Source organism: Lissotriton vulgaris, unplaced genomic scaffold (genome assembly GCF_964263255.1).
Source record: "Lissotriton vulgaris unplaced genomic scaffold, aLisVul1.2 SCAFFOLD_1004, whole genome shotgun sequence".
In the NCBI taxonomy this organism is placed as follows: Eukaryota; Metazoa; Chordata; class Amphibia; order Caudata; family Salamandridae; genus Lissotriton; species Lissotriton vulgaris.
In genome coordinates, this window is record NW_028248078.1 from 611,919 (window position 1) to 632,887 (window position 20,969).

General features: G+C 44.8%; 1 protein-coding gene across 1 annotated transcript in view; it reads right to left on the bottom strand.

The window, feature by feature from the left end:
• Positions 1-20,969, bottom strand: part of LOC147664938 (anthrax toxin receptor 2-like) — a 470,307-nt gene that overhangs the window by 401,240 nt on the left and 48,098 nt on the right. Inside the window, exon 3 of the mRNA XM_086949874.1 lies at positions 11,886-11,955. Coding sequence (XP_086806000.1) covers positions 11,886-11,955 — 70 coding nt within the window. The remainder of the gene's footprint in view (positions 1-11,885; positions 11,956-20,969) is intronic.

Sequence of the window (20,969 nt, forward strand, 5' to 3'; positions counted from 1 at the left end):
TTCATTTAAAGCTTCCTTTTCTGCGGCCGTAGGTGTTGGTAGTGTGCAGTTTGAGAGATACTTCTCCATTTTTTCATTGTCAACGTGTATGTTCCTAGCATAGAGTTTCTCATAAAAGTCTTTGAAAATGTTCGCAATCTTAGTGGGATCAGAGTTAGGAGTACCATTGTCATCGATTAAGGAATTAATGGTGTTCTTCTGAATTTTAAATTTAAGATAAGCCGCTAACCCTTTCCCTGCCTTGTTTGAGTCGCAGATTTTAAAACGCTTCTTCCTGTCAAGCCAAATTCCTGCCTTCTCACTGATAAGTTTATTGTAGGTGTATTTTTGATTGGACAGTTCATTTAGGATTGCAGGGTTCCTACTCATCAGGTATTTTTGCTGAAGTTTCGAAATGTCCTCTTCTAACTTCAGCAAGGCCGCAGTGCGGTTTTTATTAATAGCAGAGGATATTTTTATAATAAGTCCCCTTATAGTGGATTTCAATGCCTCCCAACGGATGGTGTCTGAAGTGTCCTCTCTCCTATTGGACAATAAAAAATCTCTAATGGCGGTGTCAAGGGTTTCTTTGTGTTTTGTGTCATTAAGAATAGTATCATTGAATCGCCACATAGATTGACGGGTAGATGGCTTAAGATTAGACAGTGTAAGGGAGACGCATGAATGGTCAGAGACTAATCTGGGAGCAATGTCCGCGTCTTCAACTCTTGCCACTGCGTTGTTAGATATGAGTATATAGTCAATTCTCGAGAACGAGTCATGTGGCGGGGAGTAGAAGGAGTAGTCTCTACCATCAGGATGCAGTAAGCGCCACGTGTCCACCATATGGAATCTATTGCATAGTTTCATGAATGCCTTATGGGCTTTGCCTGGGCGAAAGACGCATTTAGAGTCTCTATCCAATACAGGGTCATATGGGAGATTGAAGTCGCCTGCCAAAATATGGAGTGGTGTGTCAGGAATGGAGATGATCTGCTTCGATAGGCCTACCCAGAAGGACGGATCGTGTGTATTTGGGGCATAAACAGTTGTGATAAAGAACTCAGTGTCATCCTTGAGTAATTTCGCCGAAATCCACCTCCCTTTCGTGTCTGTTGTAGTAGAGACTATGTCCACATTCGCATTCTTGGCCACCAGCATCACCACCCCATTCTTTTTTGAGATTGCTTCAGAGCCTATCACTTCGGTGTAATATTTGTTACGCAGTGTATGAAATAGCTTCGCCTCTAGTTTTGTCTCCTGCAGTAAGGCTATATCTCCACGTTGTCTACGTAGATAATCCAGTACCTTTTGACGTTTAACTGGCTGGTTGAGACCTTTAACATTTAATGATAATATTCAAAGATTAGCTATAGTTGTTGTCCCTATTGGAGTGTCCATTACATGAGCCATCGATTATACAATAAGTTATACCGTCTCATGACCCATGTGTATGCGCAAAAGATGGATCGAAAAGAGGGTCTCATCCCTTTGTTCAAGCCAGCAAAGTCATATCTCTCATTGAATACAGGGCTAGTACTTTTTGTATGAAATCGGCGGACAGAGTGTAAGTTCCGGAACACAATGTGGTGCAATGTATGCAAGTTAGGATGCAAGATGGACAAAACTAAACAAAACGATATACAAAATGCAAAAACAATCCCCCCCTTCACCCCCACCAACCTCCCTCCACCCTCCTCCCTCACCCTCAACCCACCCCTCCCTCCCCAATAGTAGAAACAACAGAACATGGCGACTCGGGAATGACGACCACGAAGCCGCCTCCAAGCAGCTTACTCATAACTATTAATCTTTGGGGCTGCAATCCCAATTTAGTGAAGGAATAAGCCAAGTATGTAGGCAACAATAAACTATAGACAACAATTGTGCCATGACCTTGAGCGCAGGAAGGTCAATACCTTGACTTCAGTATCATAAACCAAGTATCATAAACCAAGCACAACATCATCAGTTATTATCAATGGGAGTGCCATAAAACAACTCCACATCACAGCATAGTACTTCATACTTTAGTACTTCAGAGCTTCACACAGCAAGCACAACAGCAACTGTAGAAGAGTTATTGTGGGTGCACCTGACACCAATGGGAGTGCTATAAAACAACACCACGGCACAGTACTTCTTGAGGTCCAGGAGGGACACGGGCAGTATCGTGGCAGCACAGATATAATCATTGTGAGTCAATTTCCAATCAAGGATACAAGAGATCGCTCTGAAACAGATCCAGATTCCAAAGGACACGCTGACAGGCGGCCCAAAAGATACATGAACCATTAACGTGCCAGACAAAGTTGGCCAGAACCGGACCCCATGCGGGCGAGCCCTTATTAGTTTCTGTCAATTACAGACGTGGTTATCACCTCTTTAGCAATACCAGACAAGAGAGCCTCATGTCAGTCCCAGTTCCGACAGACACTTCAATGTGGATTCAGGAATATGAGAATAACAGTACCAAAAGTTCAATCCTAAACTCATCCTGAGCCAGCTGAAGAGGCACCTTGTTGAGCTGAAGGGGAGACCTCCATGGTACCATCGCCCTGGTCGAACAGGAGTTGTCGCAGTTTTCTCGGGTCAGAGAACACATGTGTCACCCCTTGTATGGTTACTCTAAATTTCGTTGGACCAATAAAGCCATACATGTGACCAAGTGACTTCAGTTGGTGCCTCAATGCAAGGAAGGCTTTTCTGATTTCCATAGTCTCCTTACTGAAGTCCTGTGAGATGAAGATTTTGTGACCTTTCCATAGCACATGGTTATGTTTGCGGGCGAAGATAAGTATCTGCTCTGTGAGCTGATATCTTAGCGGTTTACACACGATCGCTCTTGGGCCCTTCTGATCCTTAGAAATTCGACCTGGTACCCTGTGTGCTCCATCAAACTCTAGTGGCTGAGTGAAGGTTAGATTTGTGGCCTGCGTGAACCACTCCTCGAGGAAGGGTATGCATGTGCCATGTGATTCCTCTGCTTTTTCCGGCATGCCAAAAATTCTTAGGTTCCCCCTTCTGTTTCTGTCTTCCAATTCCGCAACTTTTTTCACAAGGTGGTCTGAGCATAAGGAGAGGTTCTTGATCGCTCCACATGTTTTATTCTCAAAGTCTTCCAGTTTGCTTATCCTGGCCTCGGACTCTGTAATTCTTGAGTTGATGTCTTTAATATCCTGGCGAATAGCTACCACCTCTTCCTTGGTGGATTTGGCCAAGTCCCTAACCTCTTCTAGCCTGCTCAAAATTGTTGCCATGGCATCCGTCATTTCTTTATTCCCTTTGACTGGCGTCGGTGGGTTAGATTTCAGGCGTTTAGAAGTTACGCCGTTTTCTTTGTCTCCCATCCTTAAGTTGTAGTTGTGCGTAGCGATTAGACCTGACGCTGTCTTGTTCTGAGTTCCACCAACTCACGGCGCGGGTACTGAATTGCATTGCGTTGCGTCGTGAATTGCGCTGCGTCGTGAATAGTGAAAGACGATTTTTATTGAAGAGAGATCATAGGTGCACATTCATCAGCAGGAGCTGTCGTTTGCACAATGCTTGTGTTGCACCTTGTAAATATCATTTAAATCACTAAATGTTACTCGTATCCTTGTAAATAGCGCTAGCAATAGTTGCTGCAGAGGTTCAACCAGCACACCATACACAGTGTCACAGACTCAGTCCATATACATGCCACCAGCTTTCCCAGAATTCCTGCCTTGATATCAACTGCGACAGAAATTCAAGCTAGGCTCTAGGAATGATTGCAATGGTTGTTCTTACATGTGCTTGCAGCATTATTTCACGGAGCGCGGTCAATTATTCTATTAATCTGCCTACAGGTCTTCATAGCATAACAGAGGCCACAGTGTTCATCATGGTATTCAGGCACCAGGTCACACAGACACAATGTCAGCTTAGCAAGGGACCGCCATTTTAAACATACATCTCAGTCATTCATATAGCGTAGAAGATCCTGCTTGCAGCGTTATTTCAGAAGAGCTGCATCTGAGCGTTGGTCCGAATTTATATTACATCAGTTTCCTCACAGGCATATGCATTTGTCTGCAGTTCGTGATCCTGGTGCAGGGTGCTTGATTTGCGGAGACAGGCTCACTGGGTGGCCGCCATTAAGATTTGCCAGCGCGGTATTTTATAACATCGAGCAGTCAACCGCCCCACTGACAGCCTCGCCTCTTACTCACTGCGTCGATACGTCGATGCCGTGTAGATTCTCGGCCCTGCGCTGCCCAGGGAGACCCCCAACAGTCCGTAGTGAGCAGCGTGGTCGAACCTCCGGGAGACCGGGGGACCACGTGGTTGTGTCCGGGGTCGGGCTCCGTCGCGGAGCGCAGCCTCCTCGGTCAGGGCAAACGGGCAGTCAGCTCCTCTCCTGTCGGTCAGATCCGAGTCAAACTTTCACCGTCTCTGGATCAGGTCTTCCGACGCCCAGGTACCCGTTTCAGGCAGGATTGGAGGCGGATTGCAGCCTTCCACAGCATTCTCGTTCAGCCGCTCGGAGGAGGACAGAACTACGCCGCCATTTGCACCGGCGTCCAAGCCACGCCCCCCGATATATAAATAATCTTAATTCCAGTGGTGCCTTTTGTCTGTGAAGTCCCAACGGGTGCTGATAAACCATGTCACCTGCAGAGTTTGGTGCTAGTGGTGCGTGTAAGTCTGCAGGTACAGCAGTATCACCAGCCCCTACCCTTGGGCAACAGAACCCCCAGGTGAGGGACTCGACGAATGATCCTGAGGGCTGGTGTTCTCCTGGGCTACAGGTGCACAGTGAGAGCTGCACAGCATGATTGCAGACAGCAACTAACTTAATTTCGAAGCTGCGCAGAGTGTGCATGCTCGTGCTGGCTGTCTCATTAGCAGCCATTGGGCCCCACTCGTGACATCAGCTAACAGCTATGCCATGGCATGCACAACTAGAGCTGCTGCAGTCGGCAACCTAAATTGAAAGATGACGTCGCAACCGCCCTAGAAATAGAAAAATGTGCTGCAGCGGCAACCGAACAGAGTATAACAATCATATGTAATATACAGACTCACACCAACAGGGACTAAGGAAGCTAAAAATGCGTGACAATGCATTTTAATGCAGTGATGTGGACCACCACATTAACATGCGTTAGTATCACGCCTGATGTGTGGTACTTGGCAGGGCTGTAAACGATTTCAGGGCGGTATTTAATGAGTGGCAGAGTGGCAGCATAGCTGCCAAGGATTCAGATTGCTATGTGTGACATTTTCATAACTGTGTAAATATGAGTGACAACGACTATGAGTGATACTTTCTCGCAAGCAAAATCAAGCACTGAAGACGAGGTAAACATACAAGTATCAGAAATTGCACCCATTTGAGAAACAAGAAACTCTAAGAAGTTCTTAAAACTGCAAAGCATCACAGCAACAGTGTGGACTCCAGGGCCTCTCTGTCCCACGTGGGACCCAGCCCAAACAGTATTTGAGGCCCCAATAACATTCTTTTGTCAGCCTCCTAGTAGTGCTGCAGGGCAGACTGGCAGAAAAACAATAACATTGATTCCTCCCTTTGCCTACTGCCTTTGTCTACTGGGCCCCTGGATCCTACTAGTGGCAATCAATCAATCAAATCAGATGCTGCATAGCATCACTCAGTGGACTACAGGCCACTCTCTGTATCAAATGGGACGCAGCCCAGGATGTGAGCCCTCAACAGCACGGATCTCTCTGTCTTCATAGCTGCAGTGCCTAATTAAAATTCCAAGTTAGTCAACACAGTCAGCTGACTAGTCGGGGACAATGAGCATGGGCAAGTCTCAGGCTAAGCCATACAGCCATGTCACATAGCTCACAGCCGGCAGCCAGGGCGATGTAGTGCTCTCAACCAAATTATTAACAGGAAGTGGTTGCGGTTGGTGTGCCACCTTCTGGCTCCAGCCCTGCAGTCAGCAGCGCAGATGAGCTCTCAGCTCAGCTGTCTAAGTATAGTAAGTTTTAAGAGTCTAGCTGTCAGCACACAGAGTCAGTACTACCCACTGACTGACTCGACAGCAGCACCACCGGGCTGCATTGACTGGGCATGTCTCAGGCTAAGGCACTATAGCGCAGCAAGTGCTGTAATATTTTAAAAAGTACGTCTTCGTGTGGCAAGTCCCTGAACTACACAGTGTGTGACCTGAGTCCAGAGAGAATGAGACTCTCGCTGTCTCACTGTGTGTGACTGCAGAGAACTTCAGTGTATCACAGAAGGGCAGGCAGCTGATGTAGACTGCGCGCTAAATTTATAAAGCAGTTTTAATAACAATCAGTAACCTGATTAGTGCGCCCTCACATTCAGTCTCACTTACTTATATTTGCAGCAAGGTGGAGGGTGCGCCAGCCCGGATATTTTGGTTTTTGGGCCACCTACAGCCCTGGCAGTGGAGTGGGCGGAACAAAACATCCCGCGGCAAACACGGTGCTCAGGCTTGATTCTAGAGATTCAGGCTCACCAAACAGCAGCAGCTGCACACAGTCAGTGCTGTGACTGCAGCTCCGGACTCCAGCAGCCGCCGTGGCCCGTGGGTTGGCTCCCATTTGCATTAGAAAAATCATGCGCATTTAAAAATGAGCACATCATGTTTTTGTGCAGGTCCCTACTGCTTTAATGGGGGGACCATGATGTATGGTCATTTAATGTCAGCTGTAGATGATGGATCCCTGAACAGTGTCATGTATGTGCATGCTTGCATTGTGCTGAGGGGATTACCAGTTAATCGTTCACGCAGCTCTCTGATGGATGTCAGATGAGTCCCCAGATAATTCATGCAGTCTGTGTGTTCACTTTTGTACTGGCAGTCACCGGTGTATTCAGCTGTGTAGCCTTTGACCATGTCATGTATGTGCATGTAACTTGCATGACTGAGGTAACTATTAGTGGTGATGCTACGTGTCTCTCGGAACTCTTTCAAGTGCTCGCCTTCCTTTTTCTCCAGCACCTCTCCCCCCCCCCCCCGGGGCGCAATCTGAGGGATAGCCCCAGACACCACACGCTCTAGCTACTCCTCTGCCAATCAAATGAAGGGAAAGCATAGAATTTGCAAAATTAAGGGAGTGGTACACACACTGAACTAGTAGAACTAAGGAAGGCTTAATCAGTTTGTTTGTCCGACTTGTCACAGACCTGTCACTGAACCAACGCATGCTAAAGGAGAATCAAGAGCAGAGTGCTAGTCGAGCACTCTGACAGAAGAATCGGGAATTTGCTGAGGGAGAAGAATCGATTTGCCCTGTCGGGGTCCGAGAGTAGCTGTAGAGAGGGGTGTGACGCTGGTGTTGCACTTAGCGGAGGTTACCTGTCCTGCACCTGTCCTGTTGGCACCTGATTAGTCGGGAGCACTTTTCTTGTCCCAGCCCGTGGCCAGGGTTGGTCCTCGCACCATTCTAGGTAAATATAATCTGTGTGGTATGCCCTTATGTCGGTTTCCCTTTTCACCCTACCCAAGTACCAATGTCTAAAAGCATTTTCTTTAAGTCTTGCAAGATTTATGTTTTAGTAATTGTTTACTTACTTGCAAAGTCCCTAATTTCACTACTGTGGCCTATGTCGCACAAAATATTGCAAAAATAAAGTGTTTAAGACTTTTCCAGAGTCTGTGGTTTATTTTCATAAGTGAATGTTATTCTCTACCTATTATTCTAACTCCCTTGATCCTTAGAATTAGGACTTAGAGCACACGTGACAAGTATATGGTAAGTCATGGTGAACAGGTATAAGTCCTAAGGTGAATAAAACTCAGATAGGCAGGAAGTTAAGTTGGATTACTGGTTCAAGTGTGAATGTTTATGGGCCCAGGTGAGTATGATTAACCAAGCTGGTAATCCTGCGCCCTCAAGGTAAAGAGGATTCCCACTCGAATATGAGGTATCCTGTCCAGTTTCCACAATTGGAGCACAGACCGCTCCCAGGCAGCGGGACAGCAAACAAAAAGTATGCTACTCGAGGCAGCTAACAGTGTTCACTGATGCCGCCCCAGCTGCTCCGCCACCAGCAGTCTGTACCTGGAAGCAACCCCCAGGCGCTGCTTCCATTGGGGTGCTTTACCAGCGGTGGACGACGATGAGACCAAGACATGGTAGCATCTCCCACAGTGAGCACTCTGCTCTACCATCGGCTCTCGCGGCCCTGGGAGCTCTTTCACCGAAGCATCTCCTGGCACTTCTTTTACAGGTTTCGTGCTACCACTGATGAGACGGCTGCTTTGCAACCAGGATCACTGCAGCATCTCCCAAGGTGAGCGACTTGCATCCTCTTGCTATATCTGGATACCTAGCCGTGGGCAGAGCCCTTCGAACACATCGTCAAGATGGCGGCCCCTTGGGACGGAGACGCAAATTGGGAGACCACTGCTGAGAGGCGCCAGCCTTGAAACTCTAGAGTGCTGAGGAGTCTGCCGCTTTGCCCTAATGAAGGCAGGATCAATCCAACGGACCTAGAATGCTTTAACTAACCATGTAAGGGGCTCGCTGCTACTCCAGGGAGAAGGTGAGGCATACTTTCCACCTGCATTACTCATCAACATCAGCCCGGGGATCCAGAATGCTGCTTTCGCCTACCACAACCCGGCCTTCTACCCCTAGGGCCATCTCCACCTCCACTTTGGGGATCCCTATAGACCCAAGACCACCACTCCTAAGTGCAACACCAACTGCGCGGCCTAAAGCAAGGGTGCTTTTTAGCTCGGATGCTTTTTAATCTATACACCGCAGACATGGGTCAAGCCCTAATTGAAGCCACATTAGCAACACCTAGGATTGGGCACACTAAGATTCAACTAATGCAATATGCCGACAACCTGGTACTTCTAGACTATACAAAAATAGGCTTACAAAAAGCACTTACGGCCCTGGCAACCTACAATGCCAAAAACAAACTGGTTGCCAACCCATCCAAATCGAAAACAATAATTTTTGGGCAAAACCCTAAGAAAAAACTGGTAAAATGGAGGCTAGGCCAGCTGACTTTGGATTGCACACAACACTACAACTACTTGGGAGTTTGGTTCAGTGAAACAGGTCGCCCAGGAGTCCATCTTGATAAAATGCGTGCGAAAGGGAGAAGCATCACTTACGCCCTCTGCAAGCTATATGCCACTCTACACAGCCCCGCAACAACGGCAATTCAAAGAGTCTTGAGGGTGAAACTAATACCATAACTTAATTACGCACAACAGGCATTTCCAGGGAAACTAGCGAGAGACCTAGAAAAAGTCCACTGTGTAGCCTACAAAAAGTTATTTCACCTACCCGCATGCACCAGGAACAATCTAGTGCGGTTAGAACTTAACCTGAACCAACAAAAGCTGGAAGGGAGATGGCCTCTCTGAGCAAATACTTCTATCTTACCATGGTGGCACCAGAGAATACAATGAAGTCTATTATAAAAAATATCTTTCTTGAATCCAGCAATCCCTGGTCAGCCAGCCTGTCCGCCGCCAAAGAAGTTTTGAAACTTGCAATTGGGACCCCAAGATAATCAAGTATACTGTTATCAAAAGTACAATAAAAAAACAAGTCCGCCTTTGCTCTCGCATTTCAGACTTGGAATCATTGGAATCAAGAGGCTTTCACGAGTCCCTAAGCCTCCCACATACAGAATACAACCCCAAACATCATCTCACGCAGGCAGTGGGGAGACAAGCCCTACACAGGATCATAGCATTTAGATTACATCCCCTCCCCTTAAAGAATTATACCCCTCCGGGTCGACAAAAATGGCGATCATGGAGTGTCGGCTCTGCAAATACAAACGTGAGACCTTGGCCCATATCCTATTTTGCTGCCCGGCCTTGCGCCTAGATCGCAGTCTTTACCTTAGGCCCATCCTGCTTCAAGGGGGACTAGAACTGTGAAGGAGGCTGTTCATCAATTGTACACATTGAACACAGTGAAACATATGGCTATGTTTGGTAAATTTGTACAACAGACTCGTATGAAGCTGATGGACCCATCCAGCTAAGCAATCGGGCAAGTACCTGCGCTGAGCTTCTATACCGTCTGGAACTAACGGCTTAGCTCAATGAGAGCATGCACAATTGTTGGCCGGGTTCAAAAAAGTCTTCCTGGACTTTATGATCATATAATTTTAGATTTTAGACTTTATTTGCAATGCTTATGGTTTTAAATGGTTCAATAAAAAAAAATGGAATGTTCTTTTTTTACTTCGTTGTTTTATTGTAATGGTTTTGAGTAACCACACAAATAAATGTATTCATTCATTCTATAAAATCGCATTAAATAAATTAATAAATAAAATAAACATATTAAAATCCCAAATCCAGGTAAATATGAAGTATTAGGTCCAAAGGAAAAGCAGAGAGAAACTGTGGACCTGAAAATGTGGTGGTATACCATAATTCCCCACAAATCAGGATAACATTCCAGCTACCCAGGTGTTATCAATGCTGTGATCCAGTGTTGACATGAGCTTGTGCATCACACCCATGTTCTAGTGAGGGTTCTGAGGGGGTAATTCTCCTCCAAGACCAGCGTAATTCGAAATTGCATTGAATACTTGATTCTTGCAAACATTCAACAGCACTGACTGTAAATGCCTGCACAAAACACTATAAGCATCAGCTTTCAGAAAATACTCCTACATGTATTTTGCTTTGCTATACATGTCCCTAAGAGCTTATTTCGTGGGGACTAGAAATTAACCGCCCGATTCATGAACCTAAATTGCGCTCGCAAGGGGCCGGATTCTGAGAATCCGGCCCTTTGCGAGAGCGATTTTTGCAGTTGGGATTCAGCATCCCAAATGCAAAAATCGCTAATTGCGATGTCGCAAATGTGCGAGGAATTACATTTAAGGAATCTCTATTAGAGATTCCTTAAATGCAATTCAACATCCAATTTAAATTTGCGAATTCGCAATTCCTAGGCGCAATTTACCGCGAGGTCAGACCTCGTGGTAAATTGCGAAAACTCAGAAAAATGCATTTAAATGCATTTTTCTGAGTTGCATGTTACACACACACATGTCCTTTGGACATGTGTGTGTGCAACACCTGTGTGAAATTTCATTTGAGGGGTGCTACAGGGTGTCCTGTGGACACCCCTGGCACCCTTCAAATCGCAATCTTATTTGCGATTAGCTAATTGCTAATCGCAAATAAGGAATACTCCCCATTCATTCCTATGGGCCTTTTGGCCCATAGGAATGAATGGCAAGTTATTCCTTATTTGCGATTAGCAATTTGCTAATCGCAAATAAGGAATCAGTAGGAATCGCATTTTATTATGCGATTCCTACATGATTACCGTTTTGCGAGTCCTTAATAGCGAATCGCTATGATTCGCTATTAGGGGCTCGCAAAACGGCCCGTTGATGAATCAGGCTGTATATTCCTTAGCCCTATGTTGAATTATTTTCCTCTCTTAGACCATTCATTATTTGAATATGGAACGTTACAAACATTACAATAACAAGAATAAAGATCATTAGATTGAAGGGCGACAGATTTTTCGAAGATAATCCTCATTTAAATTACCAATCTTACTACTTTACCCTTTCCTTATTCCAAGACATGATTATACATTAAATTTATCAGGTGACATCTAGAACCCATTACGATTAAAAGATATATTAAAGGAAGGGAAAGAAATAGATCTTTGCAGCACAGACAATTTTCGGTGCTACACCAGATCCCTCAGAAAAGTAGATGCACAACACATCTGAACAGAGTTGATGCAGCCTGTACGCAATGCCCTGAAGTCAAGGCATAACACAGGCCTTGACACGTCACAGGCTGATCAGGTGGTCATTATAAAATCAGTTATACAGATAGGCAAAGTACGGTGAAAGAAAGAAGGCCAACAATCAGAAAATAAACTTTGTTAGGAAAATTCCAAGCAGATGTCTTATTAATTTCTCTAACACTTACTCGCCTACGTTATACAGAGTCGGTGCAGGACAAATCATGTAGTGGGACTCCACTGTTATAGGCTTTTCATCTGGAAATGGAAAATAACCACAATAATACATTAAATTGATGCAAAGCAAAAACAAACTATTCTGAGGATTTAGGCAACAGGCAACTCAGTGGTTTAGATAGAAGTCAAATTTGCTTTATTCGAGATAAAAAAAACCTCATAAAAGCATGATTATTAAAAACCTCTATTTCTTAAAATAAATTCATTTCAGTTAGCAATATTTAGCACATGTAACAATACAATTTAAAAGAAATTTGACAACATTACTATCTAAAACAACCTCAAAGTTCATGTATGCCGAATGTACCTAGAGTCACTATCATGTACTTTGGGCATAGATTCAATACATTTTAAGATTTCTAATAACTTGTATATACTATGGAACATCAAATTACTCACAAACATTTTTTCCTAATGGCCCAGACCCAGCCCAGGTATTTTGCGACTGCAACTGAAATAACAGGTAAAGTGCTAGTGCAAATTCATCTTAGCGCCAATGCGCTATCCCTTGTGCCTAACAGTCTACACACAGCTTTTAGCCAAACTCGTCAGGGGTATCATAGGCTGTACATACAAAGAGAAGATGAGGAATAGTCTCTGTATTGTTTTTACAGACCGGGCACATTTTGGAACTACCTAGAGACCATCTTCCAGTTAATGATCTTATAGGGAGAGATCCTGCTCTGAGCTGGAAGTAGAGCTTCCTAGCTCCTGGTTGTGTGATACCATCCCAATATGGCTCTAGACTGGGAAAAGATTTATATTCCAGAAAACGACCCTCCATAGTAGAGGGATCAACACTGTTCCAGTTCCGGTGCGCAACCAATTCCCAATACTTTTCTTTTAGGATAACCTTAGATGGGAATGGAGCTACCTCGGGGTTCTCCCACAGCCCCTTCATACCAATTCCCACCAAAGTTTTGCAAAGTTCCTTCAACCAAGTTATTTTATGGAAATTATCTAATTACATCCAAAAACCCATGGGCATAATGGGCAAGTTCAGGGGTTACCCAAATCCGTCGCTAATATAATACGGGCGCAATCTAGTGATGTCTAGCAAGGCCTTCCTGCCTAGATCATAACGCAGTGGTTTCATCGGTGTGCTCTTGGGTAGATTAACAAGATTGTGCAGAAATTTATTCTCTGCAACTGTTAGTGATGTTAATTTATCATAGCCCCATATCTCGGCCCCATAAAGTGCAGAGCTTAGGGCTTTTGCCTCATACACTTGAAGACCTGGCTGTATCGGCTTGGTCAAGGATTTCTTATGCTCTAAAGTTATTGCTCCCGCATTTTGGCAGAGTTCCAGAGCCGACATTTCTACATGTTTCCCACAGTTAATGCCCTTTGCCACATGAATACCCAAGTAAACAAAGTCCGACACCATTTCCACCGTTTGCCCATTCATAAAGAAATTCCCTTTAAAACTGCGGTGTGGGTTGAATGCCATAAGTTTTGTTTTTGCTACATTGACTTCCAACCCTCGGTCAGTGCAAAAATCCTCAAAAATCTTCAAGGCTCGCTGGAGGCCACTAGGGGTTTTTGATATAATAAGAGTGTCATCCGCGAATAGTAAAATAGGGGTTTTCATTCCAGCTAAAGTGGGGGCATCTACACTTCCTGACAACATGCATTCAACTACCCATTAATATATAATGAAAAAAGTGTGGGGGCCATTGCACAACCCTGGCGCACCCCGCGCTCTACAGGGAATTTAGATGTAACTTGCCCATGCCCCCCCATTGAAGTTTTGCATAATTTGACTCATGCAGCCTCATCACTAACGTTAGGATTTCTGGTGGCATACCTAACTTGTTTAACACGTTCCATAAATTAGATTGTGGCACCAAATCAAAAGCCGCTCATAAGTCAATAAATGCAGCATAAATGCTACCTTTGCCTAATAATACAGTCTTCCAGTGTAACAAAATAAAGCGGAAAATCTGATCGGTAGTGCTGGTTAATTTACGAAAACCAGCCTGGAAAGGGGACAAGATATTTTCTCTGTCTACCCAATCTAATATTTTACCTAAAATCATTTTCCCAATCACCTTTTGTATTGTATCAATTAGGCTGATAGGCCTATAGTTGCCAGCCTGTGTTTTGTCCTCTTTTTTTTTTATATATAGGGATTATTATGGCCCCTTGCCATGACTTTGGTACTGGCGCCCCTAATGCTACAGCATTGGCCATCTTCAATATTATATACAGGTCCCATTGCATTCCATCCTGAAGAAAAACATCCGCTGGGACCCCATTTGGCCCTGGTGCTTTTCCCCTTTAGACAGCCTTAAGTGCCACTGTTACATCTCTAATGTTAAAAGGTGGTTCAAAACATAGGGTATTGTTTATGAGTTCCCTGGACCTATCCTCTGGGCAGCATGCATATTGGGGACCAAAATGATCTACCCAGCTTCTCTGGGTTACATAATTTACGGGTGGTTCAGGACGACCTCCTCTCCCCCACTTGACAATGCTCTAAAAGAGTTTTGAGTCTTTTGCTGTGCTAGCTGTTTTAAGGTCCTGCCAATGTTGTTCGTCCCATAGTTTCTTTGCCATGTGTACAGCTTTCTTCTAATTCTGTCTAGCTATTCTGACAGCATTAGGATCTCTTCTTTTAAGAGCCACTCCTAAGGAAGATCTTGCAGATCTACAAGCGTTGTTATACCACCCAACTCTTGTAGACCGTAATTTATTGCCAGCAGGCTTTGGTACTACCTTAATAAAGTGACTCCTTATGCTTTTAAAGACACTATCATGAAGGGTGGTGATTTGCTGCAAGTCATTTTCTACCCCAACAACGGTGGCCATGACGGAAAAAGTTTTTTCCAGTTCTTCATTGATGTTTTCTAGCACCCTATCTTGCCTCGTAATTTGTTCCCACCTTACCCGCCTCATATCATTAGATCTCAAATAAAGCCTGCTCAACCCTATTCAACCCCCCTTTCTCCCTCCCCCACAAGCAATGGATTATACATAGGGGGTTATGGTCGCTATCTTGTCTAGCCACTACCTTCATATCCTTCATAAGGTGCCAAATAGCCAGATTACAAATAACATAATCAATCCTACTTTTTGAGCGACCATTATCAAAAGTATATTCACCTTGTCCGTCACTCATAGTTCTACCATTCAATGCTCTGAGCCCTCTTTTACAGCATATCTCGTTCATTTGAATTATATTATCTGTCCATCTATCTATTGGTTTTAGCTCCAGTTTGGGAATCCCCCACTGGGAATCCTCCTCTTCTCCTGAGCGCCAATCGCATATTGTAAGTGGCTCAAAGGTCATATTTAAGTCACCGGCGACAATCATGTTATTGTCACTCTGCTGTAACCCAATCAGGGAATCTAGGGCAGCGAAAACCAGAGATTTCTCACCACCTGACCCTTGTAGCATATAGATTGTAAATGTCCAAGGTACCCAAGGAACCCAATGATAGCCTAATCAGCTGAATATCCCTGTTCTTTGTAGGTAGCTCTATGACCCTATCAAAGAGTTCTTGGCGTATCCATATAGTTAACCACCCTTTCGGCCGACCCTTGGGACCCTTGGTTGCAGGTACAAAAAAGTTTAAAAAGCCCTGGAGAAACTGGTTATCACTTGCCCAAGTCTCTTGAAAGAGACAAATATCAAAACTATTTATAAAAGTAAACCATTCAGGAGATTGTAATCTAGATCTCAACCCCGCGATATTCCAGGATATTATCCTCCACCATCCCCACTTAATTCTTGCAGTAACCCTGCATTGGCTCGATTGAGAGTGCTTAAACCATCCACAGTTGGGGGTACCGTTCCTGTATTTGGAGCCAAGTTTGGCGGTGGAGACACCATTCCAACAGAAGTGTAAGGCTCATCATCATTTGCCGACTGTTCCCCAACCTAACCCTCGTTGTTAGTCACCTCATCCGCATGAGGTGGATGTTTATCAACATTGATCGCCTTGGCAACAACCTCGTCCCCATGGCTAACTGATGGGAGATGGGTAATATTAGCTATAGTTGTGCTGTTGGCAAGGTGGTCAACAGAACAATCCTCAGTCAGTCAATCACACTCATTAAGCCCGGAAAGGGCTGCATAACGATTGGTTAGATCTAAAGAGGAAAGGTCCCCAAGCCCGCCCCAAGTTGGTACTTTAGCAAGCTCATCAATGGTTTGTCCTTTCCCTGTTGCCCTCTAATAGTGTGAAACCCATCGTTTTGCCCCCTTTTCCAGCTGTTATAGTGATCTTCTATATGCGACCTATAGAAAAAACCAAGGGGCAAGATCTCTATGCCTGGGCGATTATGTCCTCCCATATGGTCCGCATCCCTAAGAATCCTTTCTGGTATTGATGGGGAATTAAAATTCATCACAATGCAGTCGTCGTTTTTTGTTTAGCGAGAATTTCCCACCCAAGCAACCCGACGCACCATTATAACATTGTGTACAACTCCTAGTCCTTCCCTGGTGGTATGGTGTAACCAATAGGTTACCTTGTTTTTTAACTGGGTACAATCTTCTTTCTTCCCTTCGGGGATAGGTGGTACATTTCCCAGAACTATCACCAGAGGTGTTGATTCTGGGGGCAGGTCAATGACATGTGGATTAGCCTTATTTCTAGAATGGGTGCTTGGGTTACCCTTGCCCTCAGCCTTTGTCATCATGGGCGGAACAAATCTTGCCATCTTGTTATTATCATCTATATTCTCTAATTTACCAGTGGCCCTCTGCTTGTTATTAGTCCCATCCTTTAGGCCCTGGATTCCAATGGAATTTCCTACTTCAACGATGGTTGGGGCCAAACATGGTGGTGACAGCATAATTGAGTTCTGGTTGTTCTTACTATCCCCTTTCAGAAGGCTAGTAGCGAGATTTTCCAATAACAGGGTGTTCTCTGTAGTTTCCCGTTGGATTTTGCCCAGATTCTGATTTATAACCTCCAATCTTTCTATCAGGGGAAGCATGAGCGATTTTAATAGGTGCTCCACTTGTACTATAAGCCCTACAGAATCACCAGAATCTTGTGCGGTGCAAGACGGGCCTTTTGGGGCATCATTGGAAACTGTTTTGAGCTGCTCTCTTGATTGAACCAAGGGTACATTGACAGATAATATATCATTTCTGGTGGCTGTTTTTGCCGGTTTATTGAATATTTTGGTAATTTTAGATTTGTTTCCTAATCGCCTGCCCCCATCCCTCTTCCTTTTTCCCACTTGATTCTTGCAATTCTCAAGTACTTTTGAGTTCTCCTAAACAATCCCCTTCTTTGAATTTATAACAATCGGGAGGATTATGTTGGATGATACAGTACTATCTAGGGAAATCAGAGAGGAGGAAACCGTATTATGACCTCTCTGTCCTAAGCTTGGGCTCCTCGAGCTGATCCTACTAGTTCTTATGGGTATAGATTCTTCTGGCGTAATGGCATTTTTAATTTTACCCAGCGAGGATCGTTTGGAGCACAAAAGATCTAAAGATAGCCGTTTCTCAGTTAGCGCTATTTCGCGCTCCAATACCACCGCCGCGCAAGTAATAAAATTGTCAAGCGTACCTGTTACGCTACCGCCTATTGTGTTCTGTGAGAATTTTCTCCCTTTACCACATAACAGGGCCACATTTGTTGTTAGTATAAGTATTTGCTGGATTGAAACTCTCCCAGTGCCTACAATAGTGCTCCACAAAAAAAAAGCATACAAATCAAAGGGTCCGAGTTACTTAATATAAAGAGAAAAAAATTCAACCAAGGCAAGGCTGGTATGATAAGAGCTGCAGGGTGGCACGACTCAATTTGAGTTTGGAACTGAAATCAGGCAATGCAATAGCAATTAGGAGGGCGAGAGATGTATACAGACAAACCCAAAAACAGGCCAGGAAACGCTGGGATGAAGAAGGTTGGCTGGACTTGAAGGAGGCCTGTGCAGCAAAGGACTCTAAGCGCTTTTGGGCTATAGTAAAATGGGAGAGGGGAGGAATAGCTGCCCAGCCACAAAATAATGTTGCCATAAATAAATGGACTGAGTATTTTAAACCACAGTATGCCCGAAACCCTGCCCACATTTCTGATCAACCTCCCCCTTCTATCTTTTTCAAAAATCAAATATTTGATGAGAAGGATGTGAGCCAAGCATTGGATTGCATAGCGGGGGGAAAAGCGCCAGGCATGGATGGCATCCCGGCCGACGTATTTTTATCGGACCGGAACGCCTGGTGTTCTTACTTTAAAATGTTGGCAAATGCTGTGGCGATGGGAGGGGAAGTGCCCTATTCATGGAAGGGTGCAGAAATAATCCCCATATTTAAAAAAGGAGACAAAACATTAGCCCAAAACTATAGACCCATCAGTCTTATAGACACAGCACAAAAACTGATAGGGCGCTTAGTCCAGAATAAGCTGCAACAATGGATCGGCGATAAGAACATACTGTCCCCTTACCAGGCAGGGTTTCGTCCACTGACTAGCAGTGTTGACCAAGTTCTCTACTTTATAACCATCTATTGGAGAAATGTCACACTTAAAAAGGGCTCGCTGTATGCTGTCTTTGTGGACTTAAAAGCAGCCTTCGATTTAGTCCCTAGAGAAAAATTATGGCAGACCCTGGCTGATGTAGGATTAAGCCAGGAACTCCTCACCCTCCTAGTTCGCTTACACAACAATAATTTTGCTAAAATCAGATGGGGCAAGCAAGAAGTCACAGATCCCTTCCCAGTAGAACGAGGAGTAAGGCAAGGGTGCGTCTTAGCGCCAACACTATTTTCAATTTACATAAACGGAATTGTTGCCATTTAATGAAATCCCCAAGCGATGCTCCAATTATAGCAGGCTCCCACGTCCCTGTCCTAATGTTTGCGGACGACACGCTTTTACTTTCACGCACCCCGAGCGGTCTCCAAAAAGTGGTTGATGCCTTCGGTGAATTCTGTGATAGCAGGGGCCTCGAATTGAATACCACCAAAACTAAATTCATGTGCCTAAACTATCAGTCCTCTTTCAAAGCTGTTATCAAATACAAAGGCACCCCTTTAGAGAAAGTGGATGCTTTTACTTACCTAGGCATCACCCTTCAGGGAAACATGAAGTGGAAATCGCACATTAACAAATCATTATTGAAGTTTAACCAGCTTGCTGGTGCTGTCGCTTTAAAACATCGTAAATCGCTAACAAAGCTGGGTAACTGTGCACTTGAAATATACAATATGAAAGTATTAGGAGCCTGCTTATATGGATCCGAATTATGGGGGTTTTCAAATTTGGAAGAGTTGGGACGTGCAGAAAACAGATTTTTACGAGGGCTTGTTATGGTTCCCCAAAGCACACCCACAATTCCTTTGAAACTGGACCTTGGTAGAAAGAATATCGAGGACATAGCCAGACTACGGCCACTCCTATACTGGAGACGCTTGATGGTGACCCCAGAGCTGAGCCATTATGCTGCAGCTCTGGAGGATGTTGTTGAGTTCGATCGTTTTCATTCTATTGAATGGCTAAAAGAACTACGGGGGCTTCTTGTATTGTTAAAGCTGGAACACCTCTGGGGCAACCATGATGTGGCTAGCTTTCCTTCGAAAGCAAAATTGAAAGAATTATATTGGGAGATGGTGTATGTAACAATGTTCTGTAAAGGTTCCCAATCAAAACTGACAACTCGCTTTTGCGATATTAAAATGCATCCATCATGTGAAAGATATTGGGACATAATAGAACGACCACATGATAGGAAACTATACTTTCAATTTCGTATAGGAACTTTACCAGTGAATGCTTTCAAAAAACACTGGTCTCCAATGTGGGATGATCATTGCTATTATTGTAAAGATCAAGTAGAGCACATTTCCCATTTGCTGTTCTGTTGCCCATTATATGCTAGCCCTAGACGTAAATGGTTGAAGCCAGTGTGCCTAAATATTGGCACCCGTAGTCAATCGACAGCCCTTAGAATACTTGAATCTGATTGTTCTATACCATTTGTAGTTGCCGTAGCTAAATTTCTTGCCTGGGCATGGACAATTCGCACACGCACTTTAAAGTCAAATGTATAACATCATGAAATAGTGTTGCCCTAATCTAATCATTCTATTGTATGTATTGTTTTTAAAAGAAACTACTTTTAGAATTAATTGAAAATGTTCTTGTATTTTCATGTACATTATTCGACTGTCTCTGTTTAATATGTGTTTTAAAATTATTTTTACTGTAGTATTTATTGTAATAGGGTTAGGAAGGATGCTTTTATGACAAATGTCGAATAAAGCTTTGAAATTTGATTTGTTACTTAATACAAGCCTTGCCTGGCATGTTAGGGGGATGGCCCAGCCCGGCCTTCTCCGGCCTGTGACGGCCTAGGACGGCCCCGCCCTTGTCCCGGGCTTCTCCCGGCGGAGCCTCTCCTTTTTCTGCACCTCCAGGCGCGATAGTGGGCGGAAGTGGGTCGTGGGCCGCTAAGCAGCCTGGGAGCTGTAGTCTCCCCCTGCTGCGGCCGCACGATGGTTTGGAGTGGCGGCAGGGGAGACACACAGCGTAGGGAGCCCCGGTGCGGCTAAATCAGCAGAATCAAACGGTAGGTCCAAAAAGCAAGCAAGCACCAAATGTTCTATTGCCCCACTCCACTGAGGGAGCCTCTCCTTTTTCTGCCTCTCCGGGCGCGATAGTGGGCTGAAGTGGGTTGTGGGCCGCTAAGCAGCCTGGGAGCTGTAGTCTCCCCCTGCTGCGGCCGCGCGATGGTTTGGAGCAGTGGCAGGGGAGACACACAGCGTAGGGAGCCCAGGTGCGGCTAAATCAGCAGAATCAAACGGTAGGTCCAAAAAGCAAGCAAGCACCAAATGTTCTATTACCCCGCTCCACCGAGGGAGCCTCTCCTTTTTCTACGCCTCCGGGCGCGATAGTGGGCGGAAGTGGGTCGTGGGCTGCTAAGCAGCCTGGGAGCTGTAGTCTCCCCCTGCTGCGGCCGCGCGATAGTTTGGAGCGGCGGCAGGGGAGACACACAGCATAGGCAGCCCAAGTGCGGCTAAATCAGCAGAAGCCAAACGGTAAGTCCAAAAAGCAAGCAAGCACCAA